This window comes from Oncorhynchus clarkii, chromosome 15 (assembly GCF_045791955.1).
Source record: "Oncorhynchus clarkii lewisi isolate Uvic-CL-2024 chromosome 15, UVic_Ocla_1.0, whole genome shotgun sequence".
NCBI lineage: Eukaryota > Metazoa > Chordata > Actinopteri > Salmoniformes > Salmonidae > Oncorhynchus > Oncorhynchus clarkii.
The window spans coordinates 22,229,111-22,256,609 of NC_092161.1; the positions used below are offsets into that span (position 1 = coordinate 22,229,111).

At 41.3% G+C, this 27,499-nt stretch overlaps 2 protein-coding genes across 2 annotated transcripts; one reads left to right on the plus strand and one right to left on the minus strand.

Moving 5' to 3' along the window:
* Positions 1-160: 160 nt before the first annotated feature.
* LOC139366820 (myelin-associated glycoprotein-like) lies at positions 161-2,826 on the plus strand. Its single transcript, XM_071104514.1, has 6 exons — positions 161-221; positions 566-949; positions 1,512-1,811; positions 1,942-2,208; positions 2,367-2,374; positions 2,752-2,826. The coding sequence occupies exons 1-6, from the start codon at positions 173-175 to the stop codon at positions 2,824-2,826; spliced, it is 1,083 nt and encodes a 360-aa protein (XP_070960615.1). The 5' UTR covers positions 161-172.
* A 2,579-nt stretch (positions 2,827-5,405) lies between these two features.
* Positions 5,406-27,243, minus strand: LOC139367052 (phosphoenolpyruvate carboxykinase, cytosolic [GTP]-like). Its single transcript, XM_071105017.1, has 10 exons — positions 26,697-27,243; positions 13,942-14,154; positions 13,390-13,574; positions 12,722-12,928; positions 10,774-10,961; positions 8,562-8,724; positions 8,051-8,266; positions 7,231-7,368; positions 6,837-6,932; positions 5,406-6,610 (listed from the first exon to the last, which is right to left on the minus strand). Exons 1-10 carry the CDS (start codon positions 26,726-26,728, stop codon positions 6,132-6,134), a joined length of 1,917 nt encoding a protein of 638 aa, XP_070961118.1. The 5' UTR covers positions 26,729-27,243; the 3' UTR covers positions 5,406-6,131.
* Between the last annotated feature and the right edge of the window lie 256 nt (positions 27,244-27,499).

Here is a 27,499-nt window from a genome sequence, read left to right on the forward strand (position 1 = left end):
TCCTCTCTCCTCGACTCTCCAACATTCATTGAAGGTGAAAATCTGAAGTGATCTTCTCCTCCAATGCCATTTGAGTAGGTGCAGAGAAATTGATTTCAGAGTGTTGTGTGAGTTAGGCTACTTTACCATTAAGTGTATGTTTGTACCGTTTCAGGTGAATGTGAATTCTGACATGGCATGTAGTACTGACAACATGTTTCTCATTGGCCTCTTTATGTCAGGTGAGTTTTCCACACAGCTCCAATTATTTGTAGTTATGAACAGGACAAAGAGGAAGTCATTCCATTTTATGGTATGAGCTATATTTCCATCTTTCTCAATGTGAAAAAGAGAGTACAGTTGACTTTGGATAATTGCAGTTTAATTGTCTCAATTCAAATACATTCTTATTATGTATTCCATATATGTGTATTCTCCAGTCTAGGGCATGTAATCTCGACATACAGTATCATGAATCACCTGTACATTGAAATAAGTTAATCTTATTGAACTATAATGGCATAATATCGTCAGAGACTACTGAAAATATCACATAACCTCTCTGATGTTGACCTTGATATTGCAGGTGTTTTGGCCTGTTTTGGCCAAAGACATTTGATCACCACAATGCCAGAGAAATTGGATGTACTGAGTGGCTCCTGTGTTCAAATCCCATGTGCATTTGATGTTCCTCAAGATTGCTCTACATTTAACAGCACAATAATTACCTCCGGAGTGTGGATTAAAGAATCACCATACTTTGGTGGCAGGCTTAACATTGTGATATTTAACAGTAGTAAGACATACAACACCTATCAAGGGAAGATAACTGGAAACATGTCCTGGAAGGACTGCACCACAGTCTTCTTCAATGTAACCTCTAGTTACACTAACATCTGCTTCTTCAGAATTGAGAGTAGACCATTCAACGCAACAGACCCTGAGAAGTCTGTTCATATAGTTGTCAGAGGTAAGAGACAATTTAACTGTTTATCCCCCCAAAAAATCTGTTTAGAGTCCTTGCATCAAGTTACACAAGTAGAATAAGAACAAGTGGACAGTGTGGCTGTCAGTGTAAACTGGGCTGGGGAGTAACTGATTACATGTAATCATATATTACAAACAACGGTAACTGCAATTACTTACGTTACCAGCAAAATATAAATTGTAATCAGATTACAGATACTTTTGAAAAAGTAGATGACTACTTTTTCGATTACATTTAAATTCAGAAATTATGTTTGCGGAATACAAATACGTTATGACACTTCTGTTTTCTCAATGACATTCAATTCAGCATTGAAAAAAGGTGCACGTTTAAATCAGAGACCACAATGAACACACCAAATGTGTTTGATGGATTCCAAAAGTAACTGGAAGTAATCAGATTATGTTACTACATTTTGGTAATCCGTACATTACATTACTGATTACAATTTTGGACAGGTAACTTTTAACTGTAACAGATTACATTTAGATAGTAACCTACCCAACCGTGAGTGTAAAATAAGTCAACCTGCAATGTATTACAGATTTGCCTCTCAGACCCAATATTACTGTCTCAGGTGAGATGAAGGAAGAGAGGCCTGTCAGTTTTAACTGCTCTGCTACAGCTCCCTGTCCCAAACACTCTCCTAAACTGACATGGACTCTCCCAACCCTGTTTACACCTGAGAACCAACTGCAAGAGAATTCAGATCAAACCAAATCTGTTCTCTCCATGGTGACATTCACTGCTTCACACCTTCATCATGAGAAGAACATCACTTGTACTGCAGTCTACCCAGTAGGAACAAGCAACAAGACAGCTGAACATTCCATGACGCTTTTATGTAAGATTTAGTCCCTGGATCCTGTAGATCATTCTGTCATTATGTTTTCACTGATGATTATGTCATAGACTGGTATTGATCAGACTATTCAAAATACCAGATACACTCCTAATTAACCCCTCTCCCCCAGTCTCTCCTAAAAACACCTCAGCCTCCCTCAGTCCAGCTGATCCAGTATCAGTGGGCAGTTGTGTGAATCTGACCTGCAGCAGCACAGCCAACCCTCCTGTGACAAACTTTACCTGGTTCCAGATCAGTGGGGGTAAACCAACACAGGTAGCATCTGGACAGACCTACACCATCAATGTGACTGTTGGTGATGGAGGGATGTACTACTGTGAAGCAAGAGATGATCACAGCATTGAGAATTCAATGAAAGTGCCGCTAGCTATTGAAGGTAAAAAAAGAGGCCCATAGGACACAATCTTTGGTTACATATACTTTAGAGATATTTTTGTAAGAAATGTGTGCTGTATTTTCAGGGCAAGAAGAGTCTGTTTACCTAATGATTTTTGGGATTGTAGCAGAAACTTTTGGGTTCTTTTTGCTTGGCAGCCTGGGTGGTAAAGGCTATTCCTGGCCTCAATGCAAAATGATTTATATGTGTTTGTGCTTTGTATATTAAAAGCTTCTCAGTGCATTCAGAAGACCTTTCTAAATGTCTTCCAGGAGGAGAAAATCTAGGACTTTTAGGGTGATGTGACCACACCGATGGCAATACCACATCCTGTAAGAACATCAAATGATAACAGCATAGCTATGCTGTATCTTCTTTGATTACTAAGCATTTAGATTGTAGCTCATTTATTGACAAATAGCCAGTCAAGAATGTAATTCTCTGCTTCCCTGAACCTACAGAAGACATTTGTATTAACGTATCCTCAGCATGTGTTGTTTAACCTGCTTTACACCTGTTCCTCTCTATGTGTTCTCTCCTCAGAACTCCCTGTTTGGGACGGTGCACACTAACCAGGCGACGGCCGAAGAGGAACCAGCAGAAGACCAGCCTGAGTAGATCCACTACGGTGAGATAGACTTCTCCAAACTTCGGCTCAGAGACCCCAGCTGCAGCCCTGGACAGGGAACAGGGGCAGGAGAGTGACTATCCTGAAGTCAGTGTGACCGGGAGGGGCCCAGGAACCTCCAGTTAACGACCTAGATAGGGTTTACACACAAGTAGATAAGAAAAGTGCATTTGAATTATTTTTGGTATGTACAGTATGTATTGAGTGTTTGTTTTCTATTGGCAGATTTTTTATTTCTAACTTTGTGCAACTCAATTATTTGCATATTTGTTGAATTTTCTGGTGTGAAAAGTGCTTAACTGATTAAAAGTGTGGGTTCCACAAGCTATAGCAGATTCACCTGCAGATTCACCTGCAACTGAAGGCAGTTTAAAGCCATATAAAGTCAACTATGACTGCATTGCTTGCTCTCTGGGGTTTTAGGCTCGGTTTCTGTATAAGCATTTTGTGACAACTGCTGTTGTAAAGAGGGCTCTATAAATACATTTAAATGGTTGATTGCTTGAGGAGAGACACAAACTTAGCTGGAGACAGTGGTTTGAAACAAGACAGGAAGTTGGTGAAGTAAGTGTAAATAGCCTGACTGATGATCAAATCTATTGGTCACCGTTTCCCTTTTCTTTAATACAGTTATCTTTATAATATTATATACAGTCCATGTATCTTTTTAGGAGTTATCATGTCCATGTTTATGTTGAGTGTTGATCCTCTATCTACTTTTGTTGACTTTTTTATTAGACCACTCGCAGAACAGCTCCCCTCCTTTGTAAAGGACACCAGCAGTATGATCTCTATCATTGAATCTCTTGATCCTCTCCCTGAGAATACCTTGTTAGTTACTTTTGATGTTGAGTCATTATACACTAGTATTCCACACGAGGGCGGTATTGAAGCTATGGAACATTTTCTTCTGCAACCTTCCAGTGCATGCATTGTAACATTGGCTGAAATAGTACTCACGCACAACTATTTTATGTTTCTAAATTATTTCTTTATTCAGACGAAAGGTACTGCAATGGGATCCCCCGTGGCTCCTAACTATGCTAATTTGTATGTGGGTTACATGGAGAAACAGTCTATTTTCAATTCTCTCAAATGTTTTCTTGCCTCACATCATTACTTGGAAACGGTATATTAATGATATTTTTGTTCTATGGAGGGGTGATGCAAAACAGCTCCAGGCATTCCATGCTTTTCTTAACTCCTGTTCTGAGCATCTGAGATTTACTATGCAATCTGATACACGTCAAATCAGTTTTCTTGATCTTCTGATCTTGTGTGAAAATAATGTTCTATACACTGATCTTTACAGGAAGCCTACTGATCGTAACAGTTTGTTGAGGGCTGATAGTTGTCACCCACTTCCCTTGAAAAATAGTTTGCCCTACAGCCAATTCTGTCGAGTCAAAAGAATTTGCAAAAAACAATCCGATTTCGACAGAAATATGGTTTAGACGCAAAGAAAATTCAAGGAGAGGGGCTACAAGAATGATCAGATTAATATTGCCATTGAGAAAATGCAAAACAAAACGAGACATGACCTTTTTCAAGGTCAGTCTCGCAAAAAGACGCATTCTTGCGTTCTAACTACCCGCTATTCAAAGTGATCTGAATAAATTGAGGGAATTGTTCACAAACATTGGCACATCCTAAAATCCGATGATAGTCTCGGTAATGTGTTTTCGGACCTTCCCTTGGACGTATTCTCGCGGGGCAGAAATCTCAGAGACCAATTGGTACACTCTGATTTACCACCCCAAGATATTCCTGAACAACGTCTATTTGCGCCCCTACTGGATGGAAATTACAAATGTAATGGCTGTGCTCAATGCAATGGCATTTATAAATGTAGATCCTTCAAACACCCACAAACAGGGAAATCGATCACAATAAAAGGTGTTATTACGTGCTCCACTAAGGCAGTTATTTATCTTATAACTTGTCCTTGTGGTAAAAAAAAATATGTAGGTAAAACAACGCGCGAATTAAAAGCACATATCTCAGAGCATCGTAGCACCATTAGGTGTAAAAACTTTACTTATCCAGTTGCGGCCCACTTCTTGGAGGCAGGCCACTCGATTTCGTCTCTGCGTTATATTGGCATCGAACATGTCACCCTCCCTAGGAGAGGGGGTGACCTTGATAATTTATTGTTAAAACGAGAGGCTGCCTGGATCTTTAATTTAAAGACCCTTGCGCCCTTCGGTCTCAACGTAGACTTTGATCTGAAGCCATTCTTGTGATTATTGTGACTTTGCCATTGTAATTGTTTGTAAGCTTGTGTAGTCAAATGAATCTATGATCGTATGCTATCCATTTGTTTTTTGTATGCTGTTCTTTGTATGACATTTTAATATTTGATTATTAACCAATGATATTAGGCCACTCTTGGCCATGATTACAGACACCTGTGTCTTTTGACGCTATATAAACGAGTCATCCCGCAGTGTTTGTGATTATATCCTAATGAAAACAACTTGGCTGTCGAAACGTTGGTAATTAAACTTTTGCATCTGAGCTCCTAGAGTGTGCGGCTCTCTTTTATTTTCGATTGTTGATCAAAAGACACAATTGAGGCAGTTTTTGAGGTTGTTTATTAATTGCATTGTAATAAAACATTTAAATGAAATGTCCATTGAATGTATTATTGGTCCAACATTGAACTTAACGTAAACATATCATTATCATGCATTTTTATTGAAGAGTTGCCAAAAAACTGGAATTAATCTTTCACTCAATGAAATTTAGTTAAAATGTTTTGGTGTTCCCTGAGCCAATCAGATGTATTTCCTTCACATGTTCCAAGACAATAGCCATTCAGTAATCTCAGTGACTAGTGAGAGGCCAGCAGTGCATTTCAAAAGATGTCGTTAATATTCTGCAAAATGTTCAAATGTATATGGATGTTAAACCTTGTTATGATAAGAGATTATTATTTGGGATAATAGCTTGTAAACAAACATCCAATGCCTTTGTACTTCATTGCAAGATGTCAGTAAGGCATTACTACACATTGATTCTACTCAAATATCCATTGACAGTGAGTGGCGACTGAACTGCATTCGTTAGTGATGCAGTCGCATCATATCATTGTATTCTCTTACAATTTAGAACCTTTGCTTTACATCTTCCCACATATACTCAATGCAGTTCCCCCCAAACTGCAAGCAGTTTGTCAGCCACTTTTTCTTACCCCCCCCCCCACACCCTACCCATCCCCACCATATTGCAACATCAGTGTAGTGTAATGTCCAATAGTCTAAACTTTCTCTCTTCAACTCTGACTCATCTGGGTCTATGCCTCTCCATTCCTGACCCTGTCCTCCAGAGCCTTCAGCTCTCCCTCCACCTGTTGGGGGAGGTCGGCTCCCACCTGCTGGGTAAAGTACGCCCGCAGCTCCTGGGTCTCCTTCTCCCAGAAGGCCTTGGGCAGGTCGAAGAGGGCCCCCATGTCCACCTTGCTGCCCAGGCCCTGCAGGTTGATGGCTCCCTCCTGTGGCACCCAGCCCACCATGCTCTTCTTTGCTGCCTCGTCCTCCCTCTCGCGGCCGCAACGCTTGAAGATCCACTCCAGCACGCGTGCATTGTCCCCGAAGCCTGGCCAGAGGAAGGAGCCCGACGTGGGGTCCTTACGGAACCAGTTGACGTGGAAGATCTTGGGCAGGTGGGTGGGGGCCTTGCGGGTCTCCATGCTGAGCCAGTGGGCCAGGTAGTCACCGAAGTTGTAGCCGAAGAAGGGGCGCATGGCGAAGGGGTCATGCATGATAACCTTGCCTAGGGATGAAAAAAGTAATTTGCTTTATACATTGACACTGCTGGAGAGGAATCAGGGAATACAGTATACCACCCAATCAGGGGATATTAGCCCTAGATATGTTTTTCCTGTTCTATTCTATAATTTTCTATTGTACTCTATAGACAGCTCATATCCACTTAAATTATGTACTAACACATGTAATTCTATGACAAGCTCTTTAATGAGGTTTATGAGGTACTGTACCTTTGTACTCAGCAGCTGCTGTGGCCTCAGACCTCATAGAGGCTCCCACAAACACACCGTGACGCCAGCTAAACGACTCATACACCAGTGGGACACCTGGGAAACAGAGAGGTCAGGGGTCAGGACAAGGCCAACAGTGTGACAGAGTGTCCCACAGCTACACACTGGGAGCAAGAATTTTAGAACATACAATTTCAAAACAGTTATAATACAGAATAACCTATTTTCCAGTTACATTAACCAAACGGTATCATTTGTAACACTGGATATACCACCAGAGGCTTGCTTTATAGGAGTGTCTGCTACATGAATACAATGACAATATAATATTATTCTTGTTGTATACGAGTTCCTAAACCAGAGTTTAGTCATTGGATCATTAAAGGCCACTCACCCTCTGGCCTTCTGCCCCCGAAGATGATGGCATCGATGGGCACTCCCTCGTCACTCTCCCACTGGGGGTCGATAATGGGACACTGGGCCGCCGGGGTACAGAACCTGGAGTTGGGGTGGGCACACGGGGCAGAGTCACCTGTGGAAGAAGAGAAAGAGGGTGAATACTATTAACAGAATAAAACATTATGACTGTATATAAATTAGTAGTACTGGTACATGAACATTTCTACAACATTTGATTTGATGATAAGCATATAAATAACTTAGAAACATGATTACATTGCTCTTAATGCTACTAGATTCATGGATAAACACAATGTAGTGATTTACAAAGAGTTTACTAATGGTTAACTCTAAGTAGTTTATGAGTAGACATTCTAATGAAGTGTTACTGTGTACTTTCTCTACCCAATGACAATACAAGGACAGTGTCACACCATGTCTCCAGGAGGCACTGTTAACACTACAGTGAGTCAACTCTACCTGCCCACTGTTAACACTACAGTGAGTCAACTCTACCTGTCCACTGTTAACACTACAGTGTGTCAACTATACCTGTCCACACTACAGTGAGTCAACTCTACCTGTCCACTGTTTAATTTTTATTTGACCTTTGTTTAACTAGGCAAGTCAGTTATGAACAAATTCTTATTTTCAATGACGGTCTAGGAACAGTGGGCTAACTGCCTTTTTCAGGGGCAGAACAACACATTTTCATCTTGTCAGCTCGGGGATTCGATCTTGCAACCTTTTGGTTACTAGTCCAACGCTCCAACCACTAGGCTACCTGATGCCCCACTACAGTGAGTCAACTCTACCTGCTTTCCAGGATTTGCCATGCCAGTCGGTCAGGGAGACCCCTGCAGCAGGGGGGTCCAGTCCCTCCCACCACACCCCTCCGTCGCTGGTCTCGCCCACATTGGTGAACACTGTGTTTTTGGCGATGGTCGCCATGGCGTGAGGGTTGGTCTTCAGGGACGTGCCAGGAGCCACGCCGAAAAAGCCGTTCTCTGGGTTGATGGCCCTGAGTTTACCTGAGGAGAAAGTGACAAGGTGAGTCACAGAGATGCATTAAAGGATTTGCTCCTTGAAGAAGTGATGTAGTCAACTTAATCATTTCCTCTCTAAGAAAAGGAGGGGAAAGGACTTGACAAGTGTGAGTTGCTGGTTTTAGTTGCAATGGGTTGTACAATCTGTCTGGCCATGAAATTAATAACATGAGTGTGAATGCTTTTGTATGTTACTGTTTGAGCCTTTACTAGTCTGTCATTGTCTCTACAGAAGCTCGGAGTCTCAGAGTGTGTGTTGAGTGTGCATCCCTCCCCTCACCCTGGCTGTCAAACTTCATCCAGGCGATGTCGTCTCCCACACACTCCACAGTCCAGCCAGGCAGCGCAGGCTTCATCATGGCCAGGTTGGTTTTCCCACAAGCACTTGGAAATGCCGCCGCCACGTAACGCTTCACTCCCCGAGGATTGGTGATGCCCAGGATCTAGTCGGGGAGGAGTGACAGGAAAGAGAGAAAGAGAGAGAGGGAGATATTTTCTGAGAGGGTAGGTGTGGCATTGACTGGGCAGTTTCTCCGGTAATGTAGGAACATCAGAAGGGACTAACTAACTACTCACTGCTACTGCATGAGGCACTGACTGTGTCACATACAGTATGCTCTAGAGGTCAACCGATTAATCGGAATGGCCGATTTCAAGTTTTCATAACAATCGCAAATCGGTATTTTTGGACACCGATTTGGCCGTTTTTTTTTTTTTTAACACCTTTATTTAATCTTTATTTAACTACACAGGTCAGTTAAGAACACATTTCTTATTTTCAATGACAGCCTAGGAACGGTGGGTTAACTGCCTCGTTCAGGGGCAGAATGACAGATTTTCACCTTGTCAGCTCGGGGGATTCAATCTTGCAACCTTACAGTTAACTAGTCCAAAGCTCTAACCACCTGCCTCTCATTGCACTCCACGAGGAGCCTGCCTGTTACGCGAATGCAGTAAGCCAAGGTAAGTTGCTAGCTAGCATTAAACTTATCTTATAATAAACAATCAATCAATCAATCATAATCACTAGTTAACTACACATGGTTGATGATATTACTAGTTTATCTAGCGTGTCCTGCGTTGCATATAATCGGTGCGGTGCGTATCGTTGCTCCAATGTGTACCTAACCATGAACATCAATGGCATTCTTAAAATCAATACACAGAAGTATATATTTTTAAACCTGCATATTTAGCTAAAATAAATCCAGGTTAGCAGGCAATATTAACCAGGTGAAATTGTGTCACTTCTCTTGCGTTCATTGCACGCAGAGTCAGTGTATATGCAACAGTTTGGGCCGCCTAATTTGCCAGAATTTTACGTAATTATGACATAACATTGAAGGTTGTGCAATGTAACAGGAATATTTAGACTAATGGATGCCACCCCTTAGATAAAATACGGAACGGTTTCAGTATTTCACTGAAAGAATAAACGTCTTGTTTTCGAGATGATAGTTTCCGGATTCGACCATATTAATTACCTAAGGCTCGTATTTCTGTGTGTTATTATGTTATAACTAAGTCTATGATTTGATAGAGCAGTCTGATTGAGCGGTGGTAGGCAGCAGCAGGCTCGTAAGCATTCATTCAAACAGCACTTTCGTGCGTTTTGCCAGCAGCTCTTTGTTGTGCGTCAAGCATTACGCTGTTTATGACTTCAAGCCTATCAACTCCCGAGATTAGGCTTGTGTAACTGATGTGAAATGGCTAGCTATTTAGCGGGGTGCGCACTAATAGCGTTTCAAATGTCACTCGCTCTGAGACTTGGAGTGGTTCGAGCCCAGGGAGGAGCGAGGAGAGGGACGGAAGCTATACTGTTACACTGGCAATACTAAGGTGCCGATAAGAACATCCAATAGTCAAAGTTTAATGAAATACAAATGGTATAGAGAGAAATAGTCCTATAAATACTATATTAACTACAACCTAAAACTTCTTATCTGGGAATATTGAAGACTCATGTTAAAAGGAACCACCAGCTTTCATATGTTCTCATGTTCTGGGCAAGGAACTTAAACATGAGCTTTCTTACATGGCACATATTGCACTTTTACTTTCTTCTCCAACACTTTGTTTTTGCATTATTTAAACCAAATTGAACATCTTTCATTATTTATTTGAGGCTAAATTGATTTTATTGATGTATTATATTAAGTTAAAATAAGTGTTCATTCAGTATTGTTGTAATTGTCATTATTACAAATAAATAAATACAAATTTGGCCGATTAATCAGTCTTTTTTTGGTCCTCCAATAATCGGTATCGCCGTTGAAAAATCATAATCGGTCGACCTCTAGTATGCTCAGATCTGAATCTGATAATCCATCTCCTGATATTGCAGGTCAGCACAGAATTCACTCTTTTACCTATTACTATGTTCCCTGTCTTCGAGCCCTGTCTGCTCTTCATGTCTAAGATACAGTATTCCTGTTGGAACCCCTTCAAAAAAGGGAAAGGTGGGTGCACCCCTATCAGGTCCCCGTTCTCACCAGCATGTGTTCGGCCAGCCAGCCCTCATCCTTGGCGATGCGCGAGGCGATCCGCAGAGCGAAGCACTTCTTGCCCAGCAGAGAGTTGCCTCCGTAGCCGCTGCCGAAAGACAGGATCTGCCTGGTGTCTGGCAGGTGGGAGATCAGCACCTTCTCTGGGCTACACGGCCACGAGTTGACCAGGGGAGCTGGGAGGAGCGGAGGAGGAGGTGGGGAGCATGGGAGGAAGACGGTGATGGAGGGGGGGGGGGATTTGAAAGCAAGGGATGGAATAGATGGAGAAAGACAAAATGAGGTGAGGCAAATGGTGCTTGAACGGCATACTGCTGAACATGTATAATTATGTAGGATACAGTTAATGTCAGAAGTTTAAATACACCTTAGCCAAATACATTTAAACTCAGTTTTTCACAATTCCTGACATTTCATCCTAAAAATTCCCTGTCTTATGTCAGTTAGGATCACCACTTTATTTTAAGAATGTGAAATGTCAGAATAATAGTAGAGAGAATTATTTACTTCAGCTTTTATTTCTTTCAACACATTCCCAGTGGGTCAGAAGTTTACATACACTCAATTAGTATTTGGTAGCATTGCCTTTAAATTGTTTAACATGGGTCAAACATTTCGAGTAGCCTTCCACAAGCTTCCCACAATAAGTTGGGTGAATTTTGTTATGGCCACTCCAATACCTTGACTTTGATGTCCTTAAGCCATTTTGCCACAACTTTGGAGGTATGCTTTGGGTCATTGTCCATTTGGAAGACCCATTTGTGACCAAGCTTTAACTTCCTGACAGATGTCTTGAGATGTTGCTTCAATATATCCACATCATTTTCCTCCCTCATGAGGCCATCTATTTTGTGAAGTGCACCAGTCCCTCCTGCAGCAAAGAACCCCCACAACATGATGCTGCCACCCCCGTGCTTCACAGTTGGGATGGTGTTCTTCGGCCCCCCCCCTTTTCCTCCAAACATAATGATGGTCATTATGGACAAACAGTTCTATTTTTGTTACATCAGACCAGAGGACATTTCTCCAAAATGTACGATCTTTGTTCCCATGTGCAGTTGCAAACCGTAGTCTGGCTTTTTTATGGCAGTTTTGGAGCAGTGGCTTCTTCCTTGCTGAGCGGCCTTTCAGGTTATGTCAATATAGGACTCATTTTACTGTGGATACGTTTGTACATGTTTCTTCCAGCATCTTCACAAGGTCCTTTGCTGTAAGTTCTGGTAATGATTTGCACTTTTTGCACCAAAGTACGTTCATCTCTAGGAGACAGAACGCGTCTCCTCCCTGAGCGGTATGACGGCTGCGTAGTCCCATGGTGTTTATACTTGCGTACTATTATTTGTACAGATGAACGTGGTACCTTTAGGCGTTTGGAAATTGCTCCCAAGGATGAACCAGACTTGTGGAGGTCTGCAATTTATTTTCTGAGGTCTTGGTTGATTTCTTTTGATTTTCCCATGATGTCAAGCAAAGAGGCACTGAGTTAGAAGGTAGTCCTTGAAATACATCCACAGGTACACCTCCAATTGACTCAAATGATGTCAATAAGCCTATCAGAAGCTTCTAAAGCCATGACATCATTTTCTGGAATTTTCCAAGCTGTTTACAGGCACAGTCAACTTAGTGTATGTCAACTTCTGACCCACTGGAATTGTGGTATTGTGAATTATATATGAAATAATCTGTCTATAAACAATTGTAGGAAAAATGACTTGTGTCATGCACAAAGTAGATGTCCTAACCGACTTGCCAAAACTCTAGTTTGTTAACAAGAAATTTCTGGAGTTGTTGAAAAATAAGTTTTAATGACTCCAACCTAAGTGTATGTAAACGTCCGACTTCAACTGTATGTGATATGCAACAATGTTGTTGTTTTCCAAGTTTATGATATAACTTACAAGATGGCGATAGAGAGAGAGTCTCTGGGCAGTGGTACCTTTCAGTGGGAGAGGTTGCCCAAGGGAGTGCTGGCAGCGCACAAACTCTGCCCCCTGTGACAGCTTGTCCATGACTGGGGTGCCCATGCGTGTCATTATGCCCATGCTGGCCACCACGTAGGGCGAGTCCGTCACCTGCACGCCAAACTTAGACAGCGGAGAGCCCACCGGGCCCATACTGAAAGGGATCACATACATGGTTCGACCTGAGGAAGAATGAGGAAATTAAGTAATTCAAATTTTAATTGAGTGTTAGACATTACAGACAAGTCTCCGTTGGCTAGTTGAAAGCCTTGGTGTCTCAATAAAATTTGAATGTTTCAGAGAATCATTTAACCCCACACTTTATTCCTAAACTCTACCGTTTGATATTTAATGACTCTTCTAAATAGTCTAATTAGTCCAAATTGGACTTCAGTAGTGTAACATTATAACACAACGTTGATAGTCAACTATAACATTTGCCACTGGCGCCTTGTTATTTTAGAAGTTTAGGCCGGTTTTCTGTGATGAAAAAATAGGCATTTAAAAAAGTGACAAACCCAATTTGAATGAAGATTGACAGTCCATTACAGACAACTGATACAGGCAGCTGAAACTATAGAGAGGTTGTGTTAAACCTCTTGTTTGAAAGCCCCAGAGTAGAACGGCGTGTACAGTACAGTACCTGCCATGCAGCCTGGGAAGCGGTCCTTCCTGGCCTTCTGGAAGTCACCCTCACTCATCCAGCTGCCCAGCTGGCTCTTAGCCCCCCCACCGGGGGTGGGGATGGTGTCCCTCTGGTTCTTGGTGACGATCACCGTCTTACTCTCCACGCGAGCCACATCCTTGGGGTCTGTGCGTGCCAGCCAGCTGCCCAGACAGAAAAGCCATAAACAGACTATTAATTATCTTATAATTCTTTATGGCAATGAGTATAACAGGCTTGGAGTCTTTTGTTGATCTCAAGCCACAGTGGAAAAGGTGACCCAAGAGATTCTTTGATGTATGACTGAAATGGTTTCAGATTAATATTACAGAGTCAGACAGATAACTTTGTTTGACAGACTTAGTACTCTAAATAACGTACATTCAATTTAAGAATTCTTCACTAACCAGAATATTTTTTATGTATTCTGCTCTACATTAACTTAGATCACTAGTGAACTTAACCTGCTTTGTGACATAAAGACCAAAATTCCTACTAAACCTGTGTAGCAGTGATCACAGCAGCACTCACCAGTTCTCATACTTCGGTAGCTTCTTCACCATGCCCTCCTTCTCCAGGCCAGCTAGGATGTGGGCCGACTCTTCTGCACTCCCCGTCACCACATGCACATTGGCAGGCTTGCACTCATCCACCGCCCCCTTCACAAAGTCAGCCACCGCTGGGGGCAGAGAGGGGATCGAGGCCAGGGAGCGGACCCCCACAGATGCCCCCACGCCACCCCGTCTGTACCAAGACACAGGGAGGTAGAAATGGGTGTGTTACAGAGGTTTACAGGGGAGGAACTGTATTCAAACATACTGTACTATACAGACATGATATTAGGTTGCTGGCTGATAGCAGCTGTAAGAGGAGCAATACTATGATAATTTAGCAACTCGCAGTTATCAAATAAGATGTGCCCCAAATGGATATCAAATTTAAATCTGGTGTTAAAATAGGCAACACAATAGGAGAAACATTTAAATACTGGGTAGCAAGATGCACAATAGTAGCAAGATACACAATCAACCCCTTCAGTATGGTTTCAGGGATGCAATTCTATTGAGAGTAGATTACAGGAAAATGCGTCACTACATTCTTACTATTAGTGCTAGTATTAGAGCAATCCACAGGTAAATAATGCAATGGGGTAATCAACTAATGTAGTGTCACTGAGGAGTAGACTTGGGTCCTTCTCCAAACGCATTCTTGGGAATTTTGTTTTACCTAAACCACGGCAAGCACTGTGAATGTGTTACTTCTGAACATATTCCAGAATAACATTTCATTATCAGGTGTATGGTTAGAAACAAATAATACCCATACATGTTCACTATTATTTAATCATCTGCACGAGACAGACATCACTATGACCTAAAACTCAAATGACTTTTAAGAGGACAGGCCATCGACAGACCTGACATATCCCTAACCAGCATGGTTTTCCTGCTCTTCCTTGGACTCCTTAATTATATAACTGAGTAGCAGGAAGTTGCCATTGGGATGCAAACTACAGCCTAGGGCAGTACAACCTGAGACTTCGGCTCAGAGCTCTTTATAATGGTGGAGGCACGTAGGGGGGCTTTCTTTTGTTTGTTAACAGCCCAGTGTTCACAAGCAAGGGCAAAACACAATCAATTACAACATGTGTGAGAGCTCTGGCTAGCTGACTAGAAACACCAGGCACGATGGTTGATGGTTTGACTAAAAAAAAAAATCTGAGGAGGATTCTATGTGTGCTCAGATGCACTCTTCAATTGAAACTTTGTTAAAAATAAAGAAAAAAATTACTCTTTATACTGACGTGTCTAAGAACCTCTGGAGCTGGTTTGGCTATCTCTTTGTCTCTAGGAGCTGCCTCATAATTTGACTTGCATTCCAACTCATGGCTAGGTCTATTGACTAATTTGGCTAAGAATTTAAATCACACTATTCTACCTTGGTAGCTACGTGAAAGACAGGTTCCGGTAAAAGGGCTGACAAAGTCTGTTCCAATTGGCTGCATTGTGGGTGTCATTAAACTTCCTGTGTAAACAACGGCCATTTCTAAAGGAAGGGTTAAAGGCTGCCCAGTGTCCTAGGTGCAAACTGAGAATATAGATTGTTGTTGATGGGAAAATGCCCAATGTCACAGGGAACAAGTATTGTTTAAACACTGTTTAACAATTTATGTGATAGGAAGTCATCTTAGATCTTCTCCAGTTTATGAAGTCTATTATAAGTGATTAATTTCTGCATGCAGTTGACCAGATGTGTGTATTGAGTAACTTCAGACTGGGAGGGAAGGAGAGAGAGACCTTTTGCCCACAAAGTACTGAGCAGGAAAAGAGAGAGCAAGCAAGAACACAAAAAATAAACCATAAGAGGAGAACGGTTAGGCTTTCCACCCTTTCCTCTGTGTAGATTGCCATTATCAGGAACAGGTCACTGCAAGCAGACTTTACTGAACATCTATAGAGCACATACTGTTGGAGCTTTTAAAATTTTATTTCACCTTTATTTAACCAGGTAGGCTAGTTGAGAACAAGTTCTCATTTGCAACTGCGACCTGGCCAAGATAAAGCATAGCAATTCGACACATACAACAACACAGAGTTACACATGGAATAAACAAAACATCGTCAATAATACAGTAGAACAAAAGAAAACAAAAAGTCTATATACAGTGAGTGCAAATGATGTAAGATAAGGGAGTTAAGGCAATAACTAGGCCATGGTGGTGAAGTAATTACAATATAGCAATTAAACACTGGAATGGTAGATGTGCAGAAGATGAATGTGCAAGTAGAGATACTGGGGTGCAAAGGAGCAAGATAAATAAATAAAAACAGTATGGGGTTGAGGTAGGTAGATAGATGGGCTGTTTACAGATGGGCTATGTACAGGTGCAGTGATCTGTGAGCTGCTCTGACAGCTGATGCTTAAAGTTAGTGAGGGAGATATGAGTCTCCAGCTTCAGAGATTTTTGCAGTTCGTTCCAATCATGGGCAGCAGAGAACTGGAAGGAAAGACGACCAAAGGAGGAATTGGCTTTGGGGGTGACCAGTGAGATATACCTGCTGGAGCGCATGCTACGAGTGGGTGCTGCTATGGTGACCAGTGAGCTGAGATAAGGCGGGGCTTCACCTAGCAGAGACTTGTAGATAACCTGTAGCCAGTGGGGTTGGCGACGAGTATGAAGCGAGGGCCAACCAACGAGAGCGTGCAGGTTGCAATGGTGGGTACTGTATGGGGCTTTGGTGACAAAATGGATGGCACAGTGATAGACTGCATCCAGTTTGTTGAGTAGAGTGTTGGAGGCTATTTTATAGATGACATCACCGAAGTCGAGGATCGGTAGGATGGTCAGTTTTACGAGGGTATGTTTGGCAGCATGAGTGAAGGATGTTTTGTTGCGATATAGGAAGCCAATTCTAGATTTAATTTTGTATTGGAGATGCTTAATGTGAGTCTGGAAGGAGAGTTTACAGTCTAACCAGACACCTAGGTATTTGTAGTTGTCCACGTATTCTAAGTCAGAGCCATCCAGAGTAGTGATGCTGGACGAGCGAGCAGGTGCGGGCAGTGATCGGTTGAATAGCATGCATTTAGTTTTACTTGCGTTTAAGAGCAGTTGGAGACCACGGAAGGAGAGTTGTATGGCATTGAAGCTCGTCTGGAGGTTAGTTAACACAGGTGTCGTCTGCGTAGAGGTGTACCAGGGAATCACCAGCAGCAAGAGCAACATCATTGATGTATACAGAGAAAATAGTCGGCCCGAGGATTTTTTTTTCTTAAATATATATTTAACCTTTATTTAACTAGGCAAGTCAGTTAAGAACAAATTCTTATTTTCAATGACAGCCTAGGAACAGTGGGTTAACTGCCTGTTCAGGGGCAGAACAACAGATTTGTACCTTGTCAGCTCGGGATTTGAACTTGCCGGTTACTAGTCCAACGCTCTAACCACTAGGCTACCCTGCCGCCCCAACGATTGAACCCTGTGGCTCCCCCATAGAGACTGCCAGAGGACCAGACAACAGGCCCTTTGACACACTGAACTCTATCAGAGAAGTAGTTGGTAAACCAGGCGAGGCAATCATTTTAGAAACCAAGGCTGTCGAGTCTGCCAATAAGAATGTGGTGATTGACAGAGTCGAAAGCCTTGGCCAGGTTGATGAATACGGCTGGTTATGATGTCAAAGTTCAAAGTTGTCGTTTAGGACCTTGAGCGTGGCCGAGGTGCACCCATGACCAGCTCTGAAACCAGATTGCATAGCGGAGAAGGTACGGTGGAATTCGAAATGGTCGGTAATCTGTTTGTTAACTTGGCTTTCGAAGACCTTAGAAAGACAAGGTAGGATAGATATAGGTCTGTAGCAGTTTGGGTCTAGAGTGTCACCCCCTTTGAAGAGTGGGATGACCGCGGCAGCTTTCCAATCTTTGGGAATCTCAGACAATACGAAAGAGAGGTTGAACAGGCTAGTAATAGGGGTTGCAACAATTTCGGCTGATCATTTTAGAAAGAGAGGGTCCAGATTGTCTAGCCCGGCTGATTTGTAGGGGTCCAGATTTTGCCGCTCTTTCAGAACATCAGGTATCTGGATTTGGGTAAAGAAGAAATGGTGATGGCTTTGGCGGGTTGCTGTGGAGGGTGCCTGGCAGTTGACCGGGGTAGGGATAGCCAGGTGGAAAGCATGGCCAGCCGTAGAGAAATGCTTATTGAAATTCTCAATTATAGTGGATTTGTCGGTGGTGACAGTGTTTCCTAGCCTCAGAGCAGTGGGCAGCTGGGAGGAGGTGCTCTTATTCTCCATGGACTTTACAGTGTCCCAGAACTTTTTTGAGTTAGTACTACAGGATGCAAATTTCTGTTTGAAAAAGCTAGCCTTAGATTTCCTAACTGCCTGTGTATATTTGTTCCTAACTTCCCTGAAAAGTTGCATATCACGGGGGCTATTCGATGCTAATGCAGAACGCCACAGGAGGTTTTTGTGCTGGTCAAGGGCAGACAGGTCTGGGGTGAACCAAGGACTATATCTATTCCTAGTTCTACATTTTTCGAATGGGGCATGCTTATTTAAGATGGTGAGGAAGGCACTTTTAAAGAATAGCCATGCATCATCTACTGACGGGATGAGGTCAATGTCTTTCCACGACCCCCCGGCCAGGTCAATTAGAAATGCCTGGGGTGTTAAGCATGTCCCAGTTTAGGTCATCTAGTAGCACGAGCTCAGAAGATAGATGGGGGGCAATCAATTCACATATGGTATCGAGGGCACAGCTGGGGGCAGAGGGAGGTCTATAGCAAGTGGCAACAGTGAGAGACTTGGTGAATATTTAAAAGTAGAAGCTCAAATTTTTTGGGTACAGACTTGGATAGTAATACAGAACTCTGCAGGCTATCTTTGCAGTAGATTGCAACACCACCCCCTTTGGCAGTTCTATCTTGGCGGAAAATGTTATAGTTAGCGATGGAGATTTCAGGGTTTCTGGTGGTTTTCCTAAGCCAGGATTCAGACACGGCTAAGACATCCAGGTTGGCAGTGTGCTAAAGCAGTGAGTAAAACAAACTTAGGGAGTAGGGAGTACTTAGGGAGTACTTAGGGAGTAGGCTTCTAATGTTTCTAATGTTAATGTTCTTTTGTCCTGTCATGTTGAGCCCAATTGTTAGAATCACTTGAGCGTCTGTCTAGAACTTAACTCACGGTAAATAAGAATTAGGGAGCCAAGAGTGAGTGGAGGTTGGTTTCTCTTTTTCTTTTAAACCAGGGATCATCAACTAGATTCAGCCAAGGGGCAATTTTTTTATTGAGCAGGTGGTCGGGGGGCTGGAACATAATTACAAATAATTTGTTGACTGCAAATTGACCACAAGAAGCCCAAACAGATATAATACTTATTTTCCACCATAATTTGCAAATAAATTCATAAAAAATCATACAATGTGATTTTTGTGGGCTATACTCAGCCTTGTCTCAGGATGGTAAGTTGGTGGTTGAAGATATCCCTCTAGTGGTGTGGGGGCTGTGCTTTGGCAAAGTGGGTGGGGTTATATCCTTCCTGTTTGGCCCTGTCCGGGGGTGTCCTCGGATGGGGCCACAGTGTCTCCTGACCCCTCCTGTCTCAGCCTCCAGTATTTATGCTGCAGTAGTTTATGTGTCGGGGGGCTAGGGTCAGTTTGTCATATCTGGAGTACTTCTCCTGTCCTATTCGGTGTCCTGTGTGAATCTAAGTGTGCGTTCTCTAATTCTCTCCTTCTCTCTTTCTTTCTCTCTCTCGGAGGACCTGAGCCCTAGGACCATGCCCCAGGACTACCTGACATGATGACTCCTTGCTGTCCCCAGTCCACCTGACCGTGCTGCTGCTCCAGTTTCAATTGTTCTGCCTTATTATTATTCGACCATGCTGGTCATTTATGAACATTTGAACATCTTGGCCATGTTCTGTTATAAATCTCCATCCGGCACAGCCAGAAGAGGACTGGCCACCCCACATAGCCTGGTTCCTCTCTAGGTTTCTTCCTAGGTTTTGGCCTAGCCACCGTGCTTATACACCTGCATTGCTTGCTGTTTGGGGTTTTAGGCTGGGTTTCTGTACAGCACTTTGAGATATCAGCTGATGTACGAAGGGCTATATAAATAAATTTGATTTGATTTGATTTTCTCCTCATTTTGTCTGTCATAGTTGAAGTGTACCTATGATGAAAATTACAGGCCTCTCTCATCTTTTTAAGTGGGAGAACTTTCACAATTGGTGGCTGACTAAATACTTTTTTGCCCACCTGTATACCCACGTTTTCAGTCACAATTTGCTTATACCACATAAAATAACTTGCATGATATTAATAAAAATGAAGCGTGGTTTGTTGAAATGTTGTAAGATAGGCCTAATGCACTTTTATATTTGTATGAAAGGATTAATATTTCCTTTTTGATAGGCTAACGTTACTTGATGAAGACATGCTGTTATAGCAACTCTGTGCTTTTGTCTTGAAACTAAAATGTAATGAGTGTAGCCTACAGACAAGAAAATAAATCCTTCAACTGTCTGCACACACAGGTTTGTGGATTGTTGCATTATTCAAGAGTGTAATATGGTTTGGTTGCATTATTCAATAGTGTTTACGTTTTAGAGGAAAAGCATCTGTCATTGTTCAATAGTTTATGGATCCTGGCTTGTGACCAATGTTCCCTCTAAGATGTGCGCAGCTCCCCCAGGGACTAACTTGCGAAAGACATATCAGCCAGCTCAGAGAAGCACAAGATTGAACTTCACTCAACTTTCTAGACTTTTCCCCGTTAGTTAACACTATCAACGTTTCCCTTTACCGTGGGAATTGTGATCGAATCAACGCAATATTAGCCACTTTCAATGCAACATACCGAAACAAAATAAAGTATGCAAAACTTAAGATGCAAAACTGACTATGCAAGAGGTTTTGTTGTAGTCAAAACGCATCGTGTAGAATTCTATTGCATTGACAGGCACACTCAGGCCCTACTCTACACAGACCAGTGTGTCATAGCCAATCAGAGCTGCAGATATGCAAACAGACCTTTGCCATATATTAATTTGTACCATTCACCAGTGGTGTAAAATACTTAAGTACAAATACTTTAAAGCACTACTTAAGTAGTTCTTTGAGGTATCTGTACTTTACTTTACTATTTATATTTTTGTCAACTTTTACTCCACAACATTCCTAAAGAAAATAATGTACTTTACACTCCATACATTTTTCCTGACACACAAAACTACTTGTTACATTTTGAATGCTTAGCAGAACAGGAAAATGGTCCAATTCACACACTTATCAAGAGAACATCACTGGTCACCCCTATTGCCGTTGATCTGGCAGACTCACTAAACATAAATGCTTTGTTTGTAAATTATGTCTGAGTGTTGGAGAGTGCCCCTGGCTATCTGTACATTTTAAAACAAGAAAACTGTGCTGTCTGGTTTGCTTAATATAAGGAATGTGAAATTAGTTGTACTTTTACGTTTGATACTTAAGTATATTTTAGCAAGTACATTTACTTTTGATACTTAAGTATATTTAAAACCAAATACTTTTAGACTTTTACTCAAGTAGTATTTTACTGGGTGACTTTCACTTAAGTCATTTTCTATTAGGGTATCTTAACTTTAACTCAAGTATGATAATTGGATACTTTTTACACCACTGCCATTCACTTCGAACTGGACTGTGTTTACAGCATGAGCGGTCGTGAGTAGATGAGCTTGTTTTAAGATCAAAGCGAGAGCTACACTGCTGTTCAAATATTTGGGGTCACTTAGAAATGTACTTGTTTTTGAAAGAAAAGCACATTTTTTGTCCATTAAAATACATCAAATTGATCAGAAATCCAGTATAGACATTGTTATTGTTGTAAATGACTATCGTAGCTGGAAACGGCTGATTTTTAATGGAGTATCTACATAGGCGTACAGAGGCCCATTATCAGTAACCATCACACCTGTGTTCCAATGACATGTTGTTTTAGCTAATCCACGTGTATCATTTTAAAAGGCTAATTGATCATTAGAAAACCCTTTTGAAATTATGTTGGCACTCCTGAAATCTGTTGTCCGGATTAAAGAAGCAATAAAACTGGCCTTCTTAAACTTGTTGAGTATCTGGAGCATCGGCATTTGTGGGTTCGATTACAGGCTCAAAATGGCCAGAAACAAAGACATTTCTTCTGAAACTCATCAGTCTATTTTTGTTCTGAGAAATGAAGGCTATTCCATGTGCGAAATTGCCAAGAAACTGAAGATCTCGTACAACGGTGTGTACTACTCCCATTACAGAACAGCGCAAACTGGCTCTAACCAGAATATAAAAAGGGGTGGGAGGCCCTGGTGCACAACTGAGCAAGATGACAAGTACATTAGAGTGTCTAGTTTGAGAAACAGACACCTCACAAGTCCTCAACTGGCAGCTACATTACATTTCTAGCATGGAATAGCCTGTAGATATTCCATTAAAAATCAGCCGTTTACAGCTACAATAGTAATTTACAACATTGACAATGTCTACACTAGATTTCTGATCAATTTGATGTTATTTTAATGGACCAAACATGTGCTTTTCTTTCAAAAACAAGGACATTTCTAAGTGACCCCAAACTTTTGAACGGTAGTGTACATGTAGCGACTTGTGCACATTTGTACATTTCCTTTGCTAGTTAGTGAGTTATTAGCCCAGTTATTGCTACTTTGTAGTCAGCAATGGCACAAAACATGAGCACAAAACGTGTGCATTTCTTGACATCTTTCAAAAGCGAGTCAGGTAAATAGCCTTTTTTGTCTTAAAGCGGCAGTGTTGTATTTTGAGACAGGCTAAAATAAGCTAAGAAGCCAATAAGCAGAGGGTAGCATAATTTGGCTGATTCTCTGAGAATAATTATGCATTTTATTTTGAAACAATATTTTCAGTCACATCCTTGTCTGAATGACAAGTGGATAAACAAGTTTTAATGTCAAGCCCTGCATTTATTTTTCAAAATTCTCATGGAATGTAGGCCTACATTAAACACCAAGCATTGGCCGCCTCTGTAGACTGAACGATAGAACAACTATTTCCATGTTAAAATGTTATGTTATGGCATTTTCTCCATATTTTTTTTAATGGTAGGCCACTCTGGTAGGCCTACATTATAGAGGTCGACCGATTAATCGGAATGGCCGATTACTTAGGGCAGATTTCAAGTTTTCATAACAATCGGAAATCTGTATTTTTGGACGCCAATTTGGCAGATTTAATATATATATATTTGTTCAACTTTATTTAACGAGGGAAGTCAGTTAAGAACACATTGTTATTTTGTTATTGGGTTAACTGCCTTGTTCAGCGGCAGAACGACAGATTTTTACCTTGTCAGCTCAGGGATTCAGTCTTGCAACCTTACGGTTAACTAGTCCAACGCTCTAACCATCTGCCTCACGAGGAGCCTGCCTGTTACACGAATGCAGTAAGAAGCCAAGGTAAGTTGCTAGCTAGCATTAGACTTATCTTATAAAAAACAATCAATCAATCATAATCACTAGTTATAACTACACATGGTTGATTATCTAGCGTGTCCTGCGTTGCATATAATCAATGCGGTGCGCATTCGTGAAAAAGGACTGCCGTTGCTCCAACGTGTACCTAACCATAAACATCAATGCCTTTCTTAAAATTAATACACAGAATAATATATTTTTAAACCTGCATATTTAGCTAAAAGATATCCAGGTTAGCAGGCAATATTAACCAGGTGAAAATGTGTCACTTCTCTTGCGTTCATTGCACGCAGAGTCAGGGTATTTGCAACAATTTGGGCCGCCTGGCTCATTGCGAACTAATTTGCCAGAATTTTACGTAATTATGACATAACATTGAAGGTTGTGCAATGTAACAGAAATATTTAGACTTAGGGATACCATTCGTTAGATAAAATACGGAACGGTTCCGTATTTCACTGAAAGAATAAACATTTTGTTTTCGAAATGATAGGTCATTAATATGGTCGAATCCGGAAACTATGGCTCGTATGTCTATGTGCTATTATGTTATAATTAAGTCTAAGATTTGATAGAGCAGTCTGACTGAGTGATGGTAGGCACCAGCAGGCTCGTAAGCATTCATTCAAACAGCACTTTCGTGCGTTTGCCAGCAGCTCTTCGCAATGCTTGAAGCACAGCGCTGTTTATGACTTCAAGCCTATCAACTCCCGAGATTAGGCTGGTGTTACCGATGTGAAATGGCTAGCTAGTTAACAGGGTGCGCGCTAATAGCGTTTCAAACGTAACTCGCTCTGAGACTTGGAGTAGTTGTTCTCCTTTCTCTGCATGGGTAACGCTGCTTTGAGGGTGGCTGTTGTCGATGTGTTCCTGGTTCGAGCCCAGGTAGCGGCGAGGAGAGGGATGGAAGCTATACTGTTACACTGGCAATACTAAAGTGCCTATAAGAACATTCAATAGTCAAAGGTCGTACAAATGGTATAGAGTGAAATTGTCCTATAATTCCTATAATAACTACAACCTAAAACTTCTTACCTGGGAATATTGAAGACTCATGTTAAAATTAACCAACAGCTTTCATATGTTCTCATGTTCTGAGCAAGGAACTTAAATGTTAGCTTTCTTACATGGCACATATTGCACTTTTACTTTCTTCTCTAACACTTTATTTTTGCATTATTTAAACCAAATTGAACATGTTTCATGATTTATTTGAGGCTAAATTGATTTTATTGATGTATTATTCTAAGTTAAAATAAGTGTTCATTCAGTATTGTTGTATTTGTCATTATTACAAATACATTTTAAAAAATCGGCTGATTAATCGGTATTGGCTTTTTATGGTCCTCCAATAATCGGTATCGGCGTTGAAAAAATCATAATCGGTCGACCTCTACTATATTATGATCAAATAGCCACAGTAGCCTACTTGAACACTGTTAAAAATTACTTAAAACGGGTACAGCCTCAGTGTTCACAGTAAATGTGCACCGAAAGTTGCACAGAATTCTCACAACGTTCAAGTTTGCACTCAGCAGACCTGAAATCTGCTCAGTGACCCCCCAAAAATTAGGGAACATTGTTTGTGACTACTGTGATATTTACGGTCAATTTGAGCAGTGGACCAAGAATGTTGCTTTGCCAGCAAACACTAAAGGTAAGGCAAGGATGTAATGTGAATTGAAAAGTAGAATTATCTTTAGCCACCACGCTCCTCAGACTCTCCTTTAGATCTCGTAGTGGGAATAGGACCTAGTCAGGGAAAAATGCGAGGACAAAGATAGCCATGAAAATGGATCATTTCTCAACCCCTGTGGCCCTCACTTTGGGTTCCAGCTGGGCTTTGCTTAGTCTCATTTCCGCAAGGACAATGCAACACACCTCCAAAAATGTAGACCAATCACTGTGCACCACACACAGTCACACCCACACTCCCCCCAAATTGAATGTAAATAGCTTGGTCCATAGTGCATTTTCAGGAACTGAGCAGAAATGCACATATCACATGCAACCTACATACAGAAAAAAAATAATTCATAACACATAGACATGCAGAAGTAAGGCATTGAAACTTCTATGTCAATTAGGCGGCTACACAAATCCTGACAATCTCAAATTCACTATGATGCTGTTTCAACACACACATATACACACACACACACACACACACACCAATAACAAATGCATAGTAGACACACAAACATAGAACCCTCTCAAGTTTGTAAGACTGACAGTGTCATGCAGTTCACTCTGAAAAGTAAGGTAAGATGCACTCAAGACTGCTCACATACTTGTTATTCTCCGTGTGACGTCACCCAACAGCCTTGAGAAAGAGTGGTGAAGAGAAAGTGGAATGACAGAGATTCAAAGCAATAGGATCTTGAAATTCTGTCCGTCATTTTCTATCTCGGAGGCGAACAGCTTTTGAAATCTGGTCGGTCAGGTTTGTGCACCTCCAAGTCGGTCAGACACAAACCAACACACACAAAGTTGTGTGTGCTGTGCTAAATGTCTGTGGCATTTTCTATTAAGATCTTTCTTTGTAGTTCAGTGACATTGGGGTCATTCCATGTCATTTCAGCAAGCCATTACACCCACCATCTCAGATTGTTTTGAAATCATTTCTGCAGTTAGAAACAAATAAGATTAGCATTCCTGAACCATTATTTTGTTGAAATTTAATTTGATTTATGAGAAATAATAAACTAATTGATGGCACTCAAATTGTACCTTTGAATGTATAGAACTCATTGGCTAGCTTGGACTTATTCTTTCCTCTGATAATTTTAAAACAAGACTGTCAATTTAACAGCAATTGACAATCAAGTTGGAGATGATGAATGGCTAATTGCAGTGCCTTGCATAGTCTTCAATATGACTTTCCATTCAACAATGAGGATATTTAATCCTAACTTTATGGACATGTCATTTCTAGTTTATGTGTCCTTTAACATTTGGTTACAATGCATCTCTGATATTCCCTGAGTTTTCCATCATAAATGTATACCCTATCATCATAAGGATGTTTGCATAGGATTGCTGCCAACCCATATCATGAGCGAAATTGCGATAACTGGTAAAAGTATCCTATTCACTATAGTGATATTACTAATTCATGACAACTCATTTTATACCATCATCACCATTCCATGATTTGCTTAATGCAGTTTAAACATTTAAATGTAGCAAGGCTGGGAACAGTTCAAATAGACAACGACTACACTATGTACAGCATACTGTACCATGGTTAGTCAATAAGGAAATAATATGTTTCAAATTGCAATATGCTAGATACTCACCTTCTGATAACTCCAAGCAAAAGACACGACATCTTGTAAAATATAAAATAAAATAGATATCTTCACAAAAAGAGGAGAGGCGTGTGCACTTTAGGACCAACCACAACTCATATCGGATTGGCCTATGAAGAAGAACTCTAATGTTGAGGTAACCTGGTGTAGGCTCATGAGAGAACCTTGTACTTTGCAACACGTGTAACTTATCGGAGAGGCATACGCCTTGATCCAGGTTCTGCGCTTCGTTCTCCAAACCGCAACTTCAATGCAAACAAATAGCCAACCGATTGCATATATACACCAAGCTAAATGTATATTTCTTTCGTCAAGTAATCCAGCAGTAGTCTTGGCTATTGATAACGCTGTCCGTTCAGCAAATGTTAGGCTATTAAACAGGGCAGTCTGAAAACAAATAAAAGGTCTGAGAGGAGGTGTCTCTCATGTTAAACTTGTTTGTTTTCTATAACACTGCAAAGAGAATAAACAAAGTAGAGCATTTCATACAACTATCATATCCTGTCCCTGCTCCTACTGAACATATCCACTGTTTACTGCCCATGCAACAAAAACGCCTCTACCGGCTGATGCAAGTTCTGACGTTTCTGTATCAGCCAAGACAGAACAGCCACCGTGGTGACTGGCACGTACGGCATATGGATGGAGAATCAAATGTTTAGGAAGAAAGTTGTTGAAGAGTCAGCTGAATAAATGCAAAGTCGTTGAAAAAGTAGTACAGCGGAAGGATGTCTCATAATGACAACAGGCTATTGAAATTCTCTTGACCCAGATGGTCTAGATCCAAAAGT